Source organism: Rhinatrema bivittatum, chromosome 19, assembly GCF_901001135.1.
Source record: "Rhinatrema bivittatum chromosome 19, aRhiBiv1.1, whole genome shotgun sequence".
Taxonomy (NCBI): domain Eukaryota; kingdom Metazoa; phylum Chordata; class Amphibia; order Gymnophiona; family Rhinatrematidae; genus Rhinatrema; species Rhinatrema bivittatum.
The window spans coordinates 22,215,839-22,232,474 of record NC_042633.1 but is presented as its reverse complement, the minus strand read 5'-3'; the positions used below and the strand labels follow the sequence as shown (position 1 = coordinate 22,232,474).

Below are 16,636 nucleotides of genomic sequence, written 5' to 3'. Positions count from 1 at the left end.
ATTCGCAGGTGAAGCAAAACAGTGTCGAGGGTTCTTGAACCATTGTTTCATCAGATTCTCCCTATAGGGGCAACAGTTCCCTACAGACCAGGTGAAGAAGTCATTTATCATTTCGTTGTTAGACGGAAAGGCCTTGGCCTGGGCTTCTCCGCTCTGGGAACGTGGAGACTCCATTTTGAATGACCTATCGAGATTCGTCCAGACCTTCCATCAAGTATTTGATGAGCCTGGTCGGCTGCCCACGGCCTCTTCGGAACTTCTCAATCTGCGCCAAAGTACCCATACGCTGGCTGACTTCGCGGTTGAATTCCGCACCCTAGCTTCCGAACTGGGATGGCGTACCGACTGTCTACGAGGTATTTTTCTGGAAGGACTGTCTCCCCGCATCAAGGATGAATTAGCAGCCCGGGAGATTCCGGAGGATCTAGAAGCACTCATTGACCTAGCAGGCCGTATTGACTGGCGATTACAACAACATGCCAAAGAATCAAGACTTTGGCCCCTACCCTCTCTCGTCCTTTGGCTACACCAACCACTTCCGAGACATCTTCAGAAAGTAGGGAGGAACCCATGCAGTTAGGACGAAGCCATTTGACGGCCGAGGAGAAACAGCGCTGGAGAAGTATGGGACTATGTCTATATTGTGGAAACAAGGGACATCTATTGGCCCAGTGCCCTGAACATCCGGGAAACTATCGAACCTAGGCGTCCTTGAGGAGCTGATCCTAGGGAGTAACCTCGCTCCTCACTTTATTGTTCCCGTCACGCTGCAATGTGGTCAAGGATCTCTCACCACTCAGGCCCTCGTCGATTCAGGGGCTGGAGTGAACTTTATCCTAGCTGAATTAGTCCATCAGCTGCAACTACCAATACTTCCTCGCAAGACGCCTTTATTCATCTCCTCGATCCAGGGGGAGACTCTTCCAGGTCGTGTCACGTCCTGTACAGCACCGATAACTCTTCAGACAGGAATCCTCCATCAAGAGGAGATATCTTTCTTTATTTTGGAAAAGACTGTCCACCCAGTGGTTCTGGGTCTTCCTTGGTTACAAAGATATTCTCCTCTAATTAACTGGAAGACTCTCCAAATTACAGCCTGGAGTCCGGAGTGTTTTGATACTTGTCTACAGCAAAGACCGCACCCCAAGGTACCCTTGGCAACCATTAAATTCCAATTACCCCCACAGTACGCTGACTTTGTGGATGTCTTCTCCAAGGAAAAAGCTGAGATCCTTCCAGCCCATCGTGCTTTCGATTGTGCCATTAATCTACTACATAATACTAGCCCGCCCAGGGGGCGAGTTTATCCTCTCTCTGGTCCAGAATCACAAGCCATGTCACAATATATAACAGAAAATCTTGAACGGGGGTTCATCCGTCCCTCTACATCTCCAGCTGGGGCAGGGTGTTTCAGAACTTAATGAACGAAGTATTCCGGGACATGTTATACAAGGGAGTAATCATTTATCTTAATGATGTACTAGTCTATTCCAAAGATCTGGCCACCCATCGTATGGACGTCCGACGCGTTCTGCAACGACTAAGAGAGAACCGGTTATTCGTAAAACTTGAGAAATGTCTCTTCGAGAAACAGTCCTTACCCTTTTTGGGTTTCATCGTTTCTACCACCGGTTTCCAAATGGACCCTGAGAAAGTAGCTAGTATCCGGGAGTGGCCACAATCTGTGGGACTTCGGGCAATACAGCGTTTTCTTGGCTTTGCCAATTTTTACAGGGATTTCATTCCGCAATATTCACATATTGTAGCACCGATTACAGCTCTAACCAAGAAAGGGGCAGATCCCAGGAGGTGGCCTAGTGAAGCCATATGGGCTTTCGAGAGACTAAAAACAGCATTTTTACAAGAACCATGTCTCCACCATCCAGATCCTACTCGGCCATTCATAGTGGAGGTAGACGCCTCCGAAGTAGCTGTTGGGGCAGTCCTTAGCCAACACTCCAACCGAGGTACATTACTCCCCTGCTCCTACTTCTCCCGTAAATTTTCTCCTGCCGAGAAAAACTATGGTATTGGTGATAAGGAGTTGTTGGCCATAAAAATGGCTTTCGAAGAATGGAGACAATGGTTGGAGGGGGCACAACACACAATTACGGTTTATACAGACCATAAAAACTTAGAATACCTTAACAAGGTTCAGCGTCTGAACCCACACCAAGCCCGCTGGTCGCTATTCTTCAGCCGCTTTGACTTTGTATTACGCTACCGTCCGGCAACCAAGAATACCCGGGCGGATGCTCTTTCCAGATCATACGAGACGGAGGACACACAAGAAACACTCAGCTACATTATAGATCCAGCCAAGGTGGTTCTTGCCACTACCGATACCGCACCACCAGGGAAGACTGTGGTTCCGCTTCGTCTTTGCCCCAAAGTACTATCCTGGGCGCACGATTCCCTTACTGCGGGTCATCCTGGGAGAGCACGTACCCTGGAACTGTTATCTCGCTACTTTTGGTGGCCCCATATGAGTGGGGATGTGCATGCCTATGTCGCCTCTTGTTCGAATTGGGCCCAACAAAAACCATTACCTGGCTGACCCTGGGGCCTCCTCCAGCCCCTTCCACCTCCTCAAGAACCCTGGACCCATATATCCACCGACTTTGTAGTGGATCTTCCTCCTTCTTCCGGGAATCAGGTAATATGGGTCGTAGTCGACCGGTTTTCCAAGATGGCACACTTTGTACCATTACCCAAATTGCCATCTGCCCCTGAATTGGCAGGTCTCTTCTCTCTACACGTATTCCGCCTGCATGGTCTTCCGCTCCACATAACTTCCAACAAGGGTCCACAATTTACGGCCAAATACTGGAGTGCGCTGTGCAAAAAATTTGGAATACAGTTGGGTTTTACCACAGCCTTTCACCCCCAAGGGAATGGACAGGCGGAACGGATCAACAGAGGATTGAAGATGTTTCTACGCCTTTTTGTGAACCACCGCCAAGATGATTGGTCCACGCTTTTACCCTGGGCCGAATTTTCACATAATTTCCATGTACACTCAGCTACTGGAAATTCTCCTTTTCAGATTGTCCTTGCCAAGCAGCCTCGGCCTCCACTTCCCTTGCCTCTTTCAGTCGCCTCCCCGGCGGCTCAACTTTCGGCACAACAGCTGCATGAACTTTGGGAGGTTACTAACGCTCGACTTCTACATGCTGCTGAGACTGCGAAGCGGATGACAGACAAACATTGTCGACCTGCTCCACAGTTCAACACGGGAGACCGGGTTTCGCTTAGCACGCGCCATTTACGCCTCCGGGTTCCATCTATGCGGCTCGCTCCCCGATACATTGGACCGTTTCTCATCAGTAAACGCCTGGGGCCGGTAACCTATCGTCTGCGGCTTCCCCCCAGTCTTCGCATCCATAACTCATTCCATGTCTCTTTGCTGAAGCCATTGATTTCCTCTTCCTTCCATGCTATTCCGCTCCAGCCTCCTGCCGTCGAATCAGATGATGATCCCATCTACCAAGTATGGGAGATTCTGGACGTCCGTCGTAACCATAGACGGTGGGAGTATCTGATTGCATGGGAGGGCTTTGGTCCGGAAGAAAACTCCTGGGAACCATCATCGAATATCCTGGATAAGTCTTTACTTCAACACTTTCATCTTACCTATCCTGGCAAACCTGGTCCTTCCGAAAGGGGGCGTAAAAGGCGGGGTACTGTTGTGGCACCTGGCTGCGATTGCCCTCGGCCAGGCCCCCCTACCTCAGTCGGTCCACCGGCACAGAGTCCCTCCCGATGCGGCAAGTCGCGCACGGTTTGCGGCACGACTGCTTCTGAGCGTCGGAAGACAGCGTCGGGGAAAGCGCGGCAAACTCCGCCCCTTAAAGGGGCTGCGGCGCGAAAACTAGGCCGGCCCCAGATGACATCATCAGCCAGGGAGATTTAAACCTCTCCCTGAAGTCAGGAAGCCGCCTTTGCAACAAGGTTCCAGTGTTGCCTGCCTTGCTTCTCCTGGATTTCTTGTCTTCTGGCTTGACTTGGACTGGTTTTGGATCTCGTTCTGCCTGCTGCCTGCCCCGGACCTTTGGCTTGTATTCCTTGTCTTCCTGGCTCGACTTCGGACTGGTTGTGGATCTCGTTTGCTTGCTGCCTACCTCGGACCCTTTGCCTGGACCTGGACTTTGTTCTTCGCTGCCTGCCTCGGACCCTTTGCCTGGACCTGGACTTCGTTCTTCACCTGCCTGCCTGATCCTGCTACTTGGCCCACTGGACTGGATTTTGTTCCTCCCTCCTGTCTCCAGTAGGAACGTCAGCAGTACCCGCTCCTCGGGGACTCCCTGACGCTCCTGGTCCTTCCGCTTCTCTGAGGACCTTGGCAGTTCCATGGAGCTTCCAGTAGCAGTGCTGTTCTCCCTTCCACCTTCCGGAGACGAGTGCACCTGGACTGTTCCCGGTGGGTATCATCCTTCATCCCGGACTAAGGGTCCACTAACATAACATTCCAGATCATTTATAAATATATTGAAAAGTTAGGGTCCCAATACAGATCCCTGAGGCACTCCATTGCCCACTCCCTTCCACTGAGAAAATTGTCCATTTAATCTTACTCTCTGTTTCCTGTCTTTTAACCAGTTTGCAATCCACGAAAGGACATCGCCTCCTATCCCATGACGTTTTAGTTTTCTTAGAAGACTCTCATGAGGGACTTTGTCAAACGCCTTCTGAAAATCCAAGTACACTACATCTACAGGTTCACCTTTATCCACATGTTTATTAACTCCTTCAAAAAAGTGAAGCAGATTTGTGAGGCAAGACTTGCCTTGGGTAAAGCCATGCTGACTTTGTCCCATTAAACCATGTCTTTCTAGAAGCTTAGAAGCAATAATAACCATAGTTCCCAGAGACATCTAGCGAGGACTCACTAGTCATGACAGCATTTGCAGCAGGTGTCAGAGACATTGTCCTTCTCCGCGGCCTTTCTTTTACCTGACAGATCTTTTACTAACTGGCATTGGCTAAGTGTGGCCGGCAATTAGACAAACCCCCCATTACTGTTCAGTAAAGCCTGCTCATCATGACAGTATGTAAATGATGCAGAGTGGGTTGTTTGGTTGGATAATGTTCTACTTAACGTAGTTGCAATGAGTTTTTCAGAGGCTCCGCCTTCCTGCTGCTCGTTGAGGGGGGTTGAGGGTCTTGGTATTGTTACAGTTCTTCTCATCTTGGCTTTGGTACAGGTTATAATGAGGGACTGCAGGTGGCTCTCTAGGTTAAGTAAAACTTTTCTTCTCTGTCGCCATCTGCTTGCAGGGAGGCAAAATCCAGGAGTCTGAAATGATCGTTGCTATTCCAGGAATGAAAATTAGCAGGTAAGAACCAGTTTTCCTTTTCTGGTTGAATTTTCTTAGGTGATTTTATCCCTTGAAAAATAGGGAAGGAAGCTGAGGGCTTTGAACTGAGGAGGACCCAATTGTAAGATTTAAATTACTCTGCAAGTTTCCTGGCAAAGCATGTCCGAGCCCCTTGGGAAGGTTTTTCTCTAAACTAAATTCTAGGGGCTCTGTTTTCCAAGAAAACTGGAAGAGTTTATACAGACTTTTTCCAGATTCTTGCTTAAGGAGGTTTTATGCTAAGTATGCAAATTGGAATGGGGTGAACAGCCCAGCAAACCTTTCCACTTTAATTAATTCATGTAGGAATAAGACGAAGTAACCCCAGGATGGAGGAGGAGTTGTAGGGGAACTGTTTGACTGCACAGAATAAATCTTACCCTGGCAAGAATGGCAGCTGGGGCCCTGGCGGTCACATCTGCTCTTTTTCCAGGGCTGCAGGCGGTGATGTAGAACTGATCCAGGATGTGTGGCCGGACGGGCTGCTGGCCGCTGTTTTCCCTTTCGTAGCTTAGAATTCCATGCGCCTGCCTCTCAGCTTAAGAGATGGACCCAGCATGCACCATTCCTAGGGTCCCCATTGGAGGTCCGAAATGGTCTGTCCAGCTACTGAATCCTGGTCCTTTCCGATCCTTGACTGCATAAGACAGTAATTGTGTGTGTGTGTGTGTATATAGATATATATATATATATATGTATAAAATTTGTTAAATTTTTGTCTCATGTCTATTGCGGGTGTGGATCCCTAGACCAAGGTGGAGTTGGTGCAACCTGCAGGGAGGAGCCCTGCAGGTCCCCATTGTCAGCTGGTGGAGCTGGCTGGGGCTTCACCAAAACCAGTCCTCGTTCCCCTTAGGTTGAGCCCTTGGGTGCCAGGGCTGGCTGGACGGACTTAGGCACGGGCCTCTGCGGAAGTGGAGATCCATGGAGTCAATGATGTTGCAGGCCAACGAGCAGAGGAGAAGTGAAGTCAGGGTCTGGCAGCGGTCAGGGCAGGTGGCAGGCAATCAAGGTCCTGTTCAGGTCAAGGTTAGATGCAGGCAGAGTTCAAGCAGTATTGGGGTACAGGCAATAGTCAGTGGCAGACAGAGGTCAAACAGAGTCAGCGTCCAATCTGAAATCAAGGCCAGAAGTCCAACCGAGGGAGATGAGGAGGGAAGAGAAGGATGGAGGACGAGGAACCACACAGCAGGACGAAGACATTGAAGACTGACGAGGAGAAAAAGACAAGAACTCACAGACCAACTGCCGACATGGGACCAGCAACAAGACACAGGAACTCAGGAACACAAATCAGGAATTGGGAACCGGAACAACACAAAGGCAATTCACTTCTCTAAAGGAGTCGACCTATTGCCGAGACAAGGAGGTATTGCTGCAGGAAGCCTTTTATGTGCTGGTGGTCCTGCTGTCATCGGGAGGCGCTGTGGGTTATGTCCCACCATGGGTCCTTGGGCACATGCGAGCTTAAGAGCAGCCCCAGTGGAGTCAGCAATGTCTCTCTCCGGTGTGGCGTTGGGCCTGGTCAGACGCGTGGCAGTCTGCCATGGTGTTGAAAGATCCTGGCATTGGGCCGGCGCTGGAGGTAAGAATGGCGGCAGGCCACCAAGTGCAACAATGTCCCTGCATTGGGCACTCTGGGCAGTGAGGAAGAAGGGGGAGCCTGGATCCTATCAACTTCCTGAGTCCTGTAAGCCACTGGTTCCCAACCTAATCCTTGAGAACCTCCACAGCCTGTTGGGTTTTCAGAGTATCTGCAATGAATATGTGTGAGATATTTTTGCATGTACCGATGATACTCGGCTCAATCCCATGGAGGTTTCCTCCAGCTGATGCAGAATTTTTCAGAAGCAGAACATAAGAACATGCAATACTGGGTCAGATCAAGAGTCCATCAAGCCCAGCATCCTGTTTCCAACAGTGGCCAATCCAAGTCACAAGTACCTGGCAAGTACCCAAACTTTAAGTAGATCCCATCCTCCTAATGCCGGCAACGAGCAGTGACTATTCCCTATTGCTTAATAGCAATTTATGGACTTCTCCTCCAGGAAATTAGCCAAACCTTTTTTAAACCCAGCTACAATAACTTCCTTAACTACATCCTCTAGCAACAAATTCCAGAGTTTAATTCTGTGTTGAGTAAAAAGAATTTCTCAGATTTGTATTAGCCAAAAGAATAAATTACCGTTTCACATTTACCTGATCAAGTCCTCTCATGATCTTAAAGACCTCTATCATATCCCCCCTCAGCCGTCTCTTCTCCAGGTTGAACAGCCCTAACCTCTTTAGCCTTTCCTCATAGGGAAGCTGTTCCATTCCCTTTATCATTTTGGTCGCCCTTCTCTGTACCTTCTCCATCACAATTATATCTTTTTTGAGATGCGGCGACCAGAATTGTACACAGTATTCAAGGTGCGGTCTCACCATGGAGTGATACAGAGACATTATGACATTTTCCGTTCTATTAACCATTCCCTTCCTAATAATTCCTAACATTCTGTTTGCTTTTTGACCACCCCAGCCCACTGAGCTGATGATTTCAATGTATTATCTACTCTGACGCCCAAATCGTTTTCCTGACTGATAACTCCTAATATGGAACCTAACATATGGGCCGATACAGAAAAACCCGCGGGAGATCGGGCGAGTGCCCAGGCCACTCTCCTGGGCGCGCGATTCAGAAAAACAAAAAATGCAAATGAGGGCCCGCGGTAAAAGGAGGCGCTAGGGACACTAGCGCGTCCCTAGCGCCTCCTTTTTGACAGGAGCGGCAGCTGTCAGCGGGTTTGACAGCTGACACTCAATTTTACCGGCATCGGGTCTCGAACCCGCTGACAGCCACAGGTTTGGAAAACGGACGCCGGCATAATTAGCATCCATCTTCCAACCTGCAGGCCGCGGGCAGATTAAAAAAAAATTTTTTTTTATTTACAATTTTTTTTTATTTTTGGGGCCTCTGACTTAATATCGCTATGATATTATGTTGGAGGGTGTACAGAAAAGCAGTTTTTTCTGCTTTTCTGTACACGGCCCCGGTGTACAGGGAGCACACTTTACTGTATCGGCCCGATAGTGTAGCTCCAGCATGGGTTATTTTTCCCTAAATGCATCACCTTACACTTATCCACATTAAATTTCATCTGCCATTTGGAAGCCCAATCTTCCAATTTCGCAAGGTCCCCCTGCAATTTATCACAATCCATTTGTGATTTAACTACTCTGAATAATTTTGTGTCATCCGCAAATTTGATAACCTCACTCTGCACCTAAGACCAGGCGGCCCTGGCACCCGAGGGCTCATCCTAAGGGGAACGTTGGCAGGTATTGGCGAAGCGCCAATTGAGCCTCTGCTCCCACCAGCTCCGCCTGCTGACAGTGGAGGCCTGCGGGGAGGAGCCCCACAGGTAGCATCAACTCCACCTCCACCCAAGGATCCACATCCACAACAATTCAGTTTACTCATGGCTTTCTGATGGCCAAGACCACAGCCAATACATGTTACAATAGGCCTAATGAGATATGGGCTCCACGTATCTTTTGTGTCTTGGGAGAGGGGGTCAAGGGAGCGAGACTGCTGGAGAACACAGATAGACCCTTACCAAAGGCAAGCAAAGAAAAAAAATAAAGAAATATAAAACATCAATCATAATAGCACAACCATACTAATAAAATGAATAAATATTTTAAAATAACCGATGAATAGAACATCCAATAATTAAAACCTCATGAAAATGTTTATAAATTTCCCAAAACACACACGCACAAACACACACGCTCCCTCACACACATCAGCCCTCTCTACCTCACACATAGGCATACACACGCATGCAGAGGCTCAAATTCACACTCTCAGGGCCTAGGCCGCTTCTTCACCCACCAGTGAGATGGGATATGCTGGTGGCCGCCGGGTCCTCCTCCTTCCGTCATTGCACATGTTGGCCTGCTGAGCCTGTTAATCTTCAGTTGCCAGCAGGATGGGCTCCGCTGGCAGCCACCAGGCCCTTCTGCTCTCTTCGGCCACCGCAAGATGAGCTTTGCGGTAGCCTGCCGGGACGTGGTGTAGGCGGCAGCAGTAGTCTCATTTAACCGAATGTCATCTCCTGCTGCCACTGGGCCTGTCTCACAGTAAGAGCTGTGAAGACTGGCCCTGTGGCAGCAGGAGATGACGTTTGGTTAAATACAATGTCTGCTGCCGGCGGGGAATGGGTAGGGAGTTGTACCCCTTTGATTGGATCGGGCAGGGGTCTGTAGTGATGCCCATGGAATGGGGATTCACTGAATCCCTTGAAGGCCCTGACCGCTCGCCACTGTGGGTACACAATGTTAGCGTTTCAAGCCTTTTCTCCTTTCACTCACATGGGTAGGCAGATGGATGGGCTCGTGGAGGTTCTTTGTGTGTGTGGGGAGGTTCTTCATCTTTTTCTTGTGTCCGTTTACCAATGTCAGATTTCAGTGCACACAAGTCGGCCTCAGCTAGATTCTGCACCATGCATTGAGCAGACCAAAAGGATGCATGGTTTGCCTCGTGGCACTGGTCAGTGGTCACCCTCTTTTTATCATGTTGATTCTTGACCTGATTTACTACAGTATGGGGGGGGGGGACTTGGGGCCTTTTTTCAGTTCCTCCTCTGCCCCCTGCAAGAAGCTGCTCAGTCGCTCTGATATCCGTGCTCATCCCAGTGGCAAGATCTCCAAGTCACGCCTGCCTCATCTCCTCATGGACAATCACGGGGAGGCTGTTAATTACGTGGGTTGTTGTGAGGAAGTTCCTACGTGATTTAAGGCTGTTTTTTGTCATAGTGTGACTGTACAGAGGGTGTCTAGTATACTTTGTTTGCCACCTCCCCTCCATTTGGATGGTACGAACCTTTGGATGTCTGGAGGTGCTAGTCCAGCAAGGATACATGCACCATTGAGATTAGTTAGTTTAAGGCAGCCTGTGATAATTTGGCAGCTGGCATTCAGCACCGGCTCAATTATTTTTGTTGCGTGGGCAGAGCGTTCTCATACCAGGAAAAGCATGGGGTGAGTGGCCTATGATTTTTGGCATTCTGTGAGCAAATTAAAGGTGTGCCTTGTGTTGCTGTCAAATCAGAAAATGGTTGGAAGGGGAACAAATGCAGACTGGGCTTCACCAGCCAGGTTGGCTCTACAGGGTGTAAGAGCAACAGCCTGCTCGCACCAAAGGTATGGCAGGAACAGGTCAACATTCAGCCTTGAAGGGGAAAGGGGTGTGTGTGGATGAAAGCTTAATTTGTAAAATGAATGGTTTAACCTTCCCCATATTCTCCTTGGAACCTTGGCTGTAGCTCTTCAGTCAGGTGACCAGTTCTCATGTCTTTCATTTTTTTTCCTAGGCCATTGGTGATCTTGATGAAGAGGAAACTGTCAGCTTTCAAGATGTATCTGAAGGGTTACATCTTTTGGTTCTTCCTTCTAAGTGTCTTTTCTTTCTTCATAATGCAGTTCTATTTCTATAATAAGCAGATCAGCCAAGCAAGGAAAACACTCCTGAATTTCTCTTCCATATTAAGCAACGGCTCTAAGACCCAAACCACAGAAGAATGCAAGACCAAGAAGAAAAAAGATGGCATTTGGACTGTGAACTCTATTGGTCGCTTTGGCAACCAAATGGGACAGTATGCCACTTTGTATGCCTTGGCCAAGCTAAATGGCCATGAGGCCTACATACAACAGGTCACTCATAACTGGTTGGCTCCAGTCTTCAAGATCAGCCTACCTGTGCTTCATGACAGCGTGTTTGTTAAGATGTCCTGGAAGATTTACAAGCTCTTTAACAAGATGTTGACAAAATACAATCACATTGAAGGGAAATACGTGAAGCTCGCCGGCTACCCCTGCTCATGGACTTTCTATCATCACATCCGAGAGGAGATCCTCCAAGAATTCACCTTCCATGACTTCATCAGGGATGAGGCTAACAAGTATTTAGAGGAGGTGAAAGGGAGCAGGAGGAATGCCACTTTCATTGGGGTCCACGTGCGAAGGGGGGACTACGTTAAAGTTATGACCAACACATGGAAAGGGGTGGTGGCAGACAAGGCCTACCTAGAGAAGGCAATGGGTTATTTCCGTAGAAAATATCAGGAGCCCCTCTTTGTGGTGACTAGCGATGGAATGAAGTGGTGTAAGAAGAATATTGACACCTCCAGAGGAGACGTCTACTTCTCTGGGGATGGAGTGGAATCCTCTCCTGGGAGGGACTTTGCTCTCCTTGCGCACTGCAACCACACCATCATGACCATTGGCACCTTTGGCTTCTGGGCAAGTTATCTGGCTCGAGGAGAAACCATTTATCTCACCAACTTCACTCTACCAAACTCTCCATTCTTGAAGGTCTTCCGTTACGATGCTACCTTTCTACCAGAGTGGATCGGGATCCCCGCTGACCTATCACCTCTTTCCTTGAACTGGTAAAGAAAAAGGCAACCCTCGAAAATAGCTGGACTAACAACCTTTCCCATTCATCTACCACCTGAAAAAGTTAGCAAATTCAGGTATGTAAATATATATATATATATATATATATATATATATATATATATATATATATAATATATCTATCTATCTATATATATATATATATAAAATTATTATTTACATTTATAAATCAAAGTACTTATACAATACTTTGTATGGCAATTGAATTGAATAAAGGAAAAGTCATATATAATTAAATTCTATATATATATATATAGTCATTCTATATTTATTTTACCATTCCTAAATAACAAGAAAAAAGATAAGGGAAGCAAAGAAGATGAGGAGAACCGTAAGTAACATTAAAGAAAAACCCATAGCAATGATTTATAGCTCTAGTATCAACTACACAAGCCTACTGGTCCAACAACGGAGTTGAAGATGACGATAAAAATTTCCTTGCATCAATAAATGATCCAAGTTGCTCAGGAAAAAAAGAAAATATAACTTGGCAGTGTGCTATCGAACCCAACATTTGCAGGGATGACGTAGCATAAACGTAGCACCTAAAGCTAGCAAAGAAACCGTCTTCTCCGCTCCTGAGTGACCCTTGAGTGATCAGGAAAGATACGCATAACCTGGCTGCGAAAATTGGAATTGAGATTACGGAAATAGAATGACATTAAGATCCCCAATCGATAACAAAAGAAACAAGCAAAGTGGCCTGATCGATGACTTCCTATCCAGAGGTTTCAGTAATATTCAAAGAAGGAGAGGAGACAGAGCGGGAAGAAGAAGGCAGTGAATCAGAGGGAATTTTCAATACATCCATGAAAGATCTCCTCAGAGTCATTAAGGGACAGTCTCCCATAGCCTTGAGAAAATTCAGGCCACGAAGATTCAAGCGACGCGATGACTTTTTCAGAAACTCTATCCTTCTAGAAATAACAGTCTGCTCTTGAGTTAAATTAGCCTGGACAGTAAGACATATTTGCCAGATCTTGCCGAATTCCAACGATCTTATTGTCGTGCTCACTCCACTTAGAATCATGAAGTGTGACCAAGGGATCCAATTTGGAAACAAAAGTATCCAACTTACTGGTTGCTGAAGCCAAAACCTGGCTGAACTGGGACATCAGCTCCCAGAGAGAGTCCAGCGTGACCTCCACTGATTTCATGAAAGGCCACAGCGATTCACCCAACGGCAAAAGAGTAAGGAAACCCAGTGCCGAGACTTCAGACTTCCCTGCCCCTGTAACCACCAGGGGCACCAAAAATGAAAAGAGTGCCAGCGAGGAAATCAAATCCAACCTCCCCGCCAGATGAAACAGCAGACCCCAGTCCCCTGTCGGCCCCCCCCCCGCGCAGCCATCAGGGCTTCTTCCTGCACTGCAGTGGTCGATGGAAAGGAATCACATCCGAGTGCCGGCAGAACAGAAGAGATTGGCGCTCCTCCGTTGACCCTCACATCAGGGACGCCACGCCCAATGAACCGGGAGCCAGAGACACGAAAGATGTCATCAGCTGCTGCCCTTCAAGGAAGATGGTCTCAGGTGATAGACCCATACCTTCCCTTTACGTTTTGGAGCCATATCAGGTAAGGAAAAACCGAAGAGACACACAGAGTAGGAGAAGCAGATGTCAGCATCTCGGTCATGTGGCCATCTTGCTTCCCTCTATACCCCCCAAATTGGAACTGTGAAATAAACTAATGAAAAGATCCATCAACATTGACAACTGGAAAAGGCAAGGGCACATGCATGGTTACTGCCCCCAGTCTCTCTCTAAGGGCCAGCGCTTCTAAAGCTTATGGTTGAAGAGGGTAGGGATTAACCCCTTCTCTTTCTTATGCAGATAATCTCTTTCCCCATCCCCAGCCTGACTCCAGCATTCTCTTCCCAGTATCCTCCCCCTTTCCTACCTCCTACCACAGAGACTGGGGCCCAATAGTATTGTGGATTGGTGGGGCTGTAAGTATGTTAAATAAATAGATTCAACAACAGAGATGCTGCAGTGCCAGGAGTGGCTGCTAGGGGTCAGTAGCATTTGTATTTCATATGAATACAGCCCTTTATTCCAAAGCAGTGCATATCATGGGAATGCAGCAATGCATCATTATTCTCAGTAGGGAAAGGGACAGTACTCCCTCACAGTCAGTACACCAGACTACACTTCTACCCAACCGCGGCAAGTGAGAAAGTCTCTGCAGGATGTTCCAACAACGGTGGCCCTAGAGCCCCTCCAAGGGATGAGCCTTTTTAGTTCGCCCCTTCGGTGGCCTCTGGTGATCTCAGCTAAGTGGTGTGGCAGCAAGCCAGCGCTTCCCAGCAGCACCAGGACCAGCTTCTTCCGTGCCTGGGGCAATTATTCAGAATTATGCCCCCTTGAGTTAACCAGTGGCTGCTGCAGCACAGCAATCTCTCTTCTTTGGCTCCACTAAAGTACCCCTTCTCGCTCCACTCCCTATCCTCCCCTCCCTATCCTCTTCTTTCTCTTCCACTCCCCTTGCCCTGCATTATCCTCTTTCTACCCCTCCACTCCTTGTCCAGCACCATAAGAACATAAGAAGTGCCATACTGGGTCAGACCAAGGGTCCATCAAGCCCAGCATCCTGTTTCCAACAGTGGCCAATCCAGGTCCCAAGCACCCAACAGGATCCCAAAGAATAGATACAAGCCTTCTTACTCATAACCAGGGATAAGCAGTGGCATTCCCAAGTCTTCTTAATAGTAGTTTATCAACTTTTTCTCCTGAAACTTTTCTAAACCCTTTTTTAAACACAGCTATGCTAACAGCTTTCACCACATCCTATGGCAACAAATTTCACAGTTTAATTGTATTTTACTAATCAGTTATCAAATATCCCACCCTCAACCATTATGTAAGTTACCATGTTACAATGTAAGTTACCTAGTTACCAAGTAAGTTACCATGTTACAATGTAAGTTACCTAGTTACAATGTAAAATAAGCAGTTCCTGCCTTATTGGTTTCTTGTTTCATGTGAACCGATGTGATATCTCGATCGAATGTCGGTATATAAAAACCAGTTAAATAAATAAATAAATAAGTGATAAAATACTTTCTCCAATTTGTTTTAAATGTGCTACCTATTAGCTTCATGGAGTGTCCCCTAGTCCTAGTTCTATTGGAAAGGGTACATAAGCATTCCCTGTTTAACTGCTTTACCCGCTCGTGATTTTATAGATTTCTATCATATCTCCTTTCAGCTACCTCTTCTCCAGGCTGAAGAGCTCTAAGCATCCCTTCTCTCTTTCTCACCCATCCCCTGCCCAGCAGGAGCAGTAGTACCCTCTTCCCCTCTCCCCCACCAGTCCCTGCCCAGCAGCCTCTTCCCCAGTCTCCTGCCGCACAGCAGTCCCTTCTTTGACTCTGCACTTCACGCCCTGCCCAGCGGCAGCCTCTGCCCCTTCCTTTCTCTCTCCTCTGCTCCTCAGGCTGCAATGCTGGAGATCTCTGTGTAGCAGTGGGTGGCAACAGCTGCAGGAACCTGGAATGCAATCAGCACAGGGGCCTGTGAGCCACCGCATACCCACAGGCCCTGACCTTCCTCCCGCACAAGCTTATTCAGCGTGCTATCCTGAAAACCTGACTGGCTGGGAGTCCCCCAGGGCAGATTTGGAAGCCTCTTCCCTAGGTAAACAAACCTATCCTGAAGGAACCAGGCTCTGACCCCCAAATAATCGACCACAACTGTCCAGTCTCCAGCCTCTCCTTCTTAGACTTCCTCCCTCAAAGAGGATGACGTCCTGTCCCCCCCTCCCCAAACCGGCTTCAGGAAAGGACACAGAACTGAATCCATCCTCTTGGACATCACAAGTGGGACTCATCTAACTGCAGACGAAGGGGGTGATTCCATCCTGCTCTTACTGGATCAGCCACATTCTGCTTCAGCGCCTAGGAAACACTGGCATGGAGGTACTGCCCTTAGATGGTTCCAGATGGGCCAGAAAATTGTCTACACCCCAAAAGAACCTCACTTTCTCTTCAGTATCTACATTTGGCCAAGCTGTGACCTTATTCAGTCCTTCAACATCACAAGTCACTTGTTTGCAGATGACATCCAACGCCGCACTAATATAGGAGCCCAACTGCGCTTCTCCCATCATCGTCACTCTTAACAGCTGTCTCACGGTGGTAGCCCAATGGTGCAGGACCCATACACTCAAAACCTTAACCTCTCCAAATCAGAACTCCTCTGGCTTAGCCATCATGGTCACCTTCTACTGACCCTATCAGGAGCCCACCCCTTCCAGCTCAAAGAATCTGTTTGAAGCCTAGGGCTTCAATTGGACCCAAATCTCACGATAGAGTCCCACATCTCTAAGGTTCCTCCGCCAGATTCAGCAACTACGCAACTACCTCGACCAGCATAACTTGGCTTCTGTCATTCGTGCTCTAATTACCGGTCAGTTACTGCATGGTATCTCCATGACCATCTTGAAATGGCTACAACTCATGCAAAAACACCATGGTCAGAATCTTGGTAGGCGCCAAAGCATTGGATCTCAGAAGGTCCATCCTACACCGGCTGCTGGCTGAAACCAGGATAAAACTCAAGATCTGCTGCTTCACTTTCCACTGCGTGAATAAACAGGCTCTGGAGTATCTCTCTCATCTCCTTCCACCCAGCATCCTGTCTAGAAAACTCCGATCTTCGCCGCTTCTGCTTCCTGACTCTGTGGTGAGCTCTATTACCTTTTGCCATTGGCCCTGCTGGAGAGAGGGAGGAGCCGGACAGCGATAAAAGAACTGCGCCTGGCGGCGAACGTTGCCGCTTCTGCTTCCTGACTCTGTGGTGAGCTCTATTACCTTTTG

General features: G+C 48.0%; 1 protein-coding gene across 1 annotated transcript; it reads left to right on the top strand.

The window, feature by feature from the left end:
* Positions 1-5,293: 5,293 nt before the first annotated feature.
* On the top strand, positions 5,294-11,870 carry LOC115081180 (galactoside 2-alpha-L-fucosyltransferase 2-like). The gene is made up of 2 exons (XM_029585702.1): positions 5,294-5,336; positions 10,715-11,870. Exons 1-2 carry the CDS (start codon positions 5,302-5,304, stop codon positions 11,793-11,795), a joined length of 1,116 nt encoding a protein of 371 aa, XP_029441562.1. The 5' UTR covers positions 5,294-5,301; the 3' UTR covers positions 11,796-11,870.
* The last annotated feature ends 4,766 nt before the right edge of the window (positions 11,871-16,636 follow it).

Bases quoted from the DNA above. Each gene is read 5' to 3' on its own strand.
- LOC115081180 (XM_029585702.1), top strand. From the start codon at position 5,302: ATGATCGTTGCTATTCCAGGAATGAAAATTAGCAG. The intron at 5,337-10,714 runs GTAAGAACCAGT...TTTTTTTCCTAG, and splicing joins CCAGGAATGAAAATTAGCAG to GCCATTGGTGATCTTGATGA.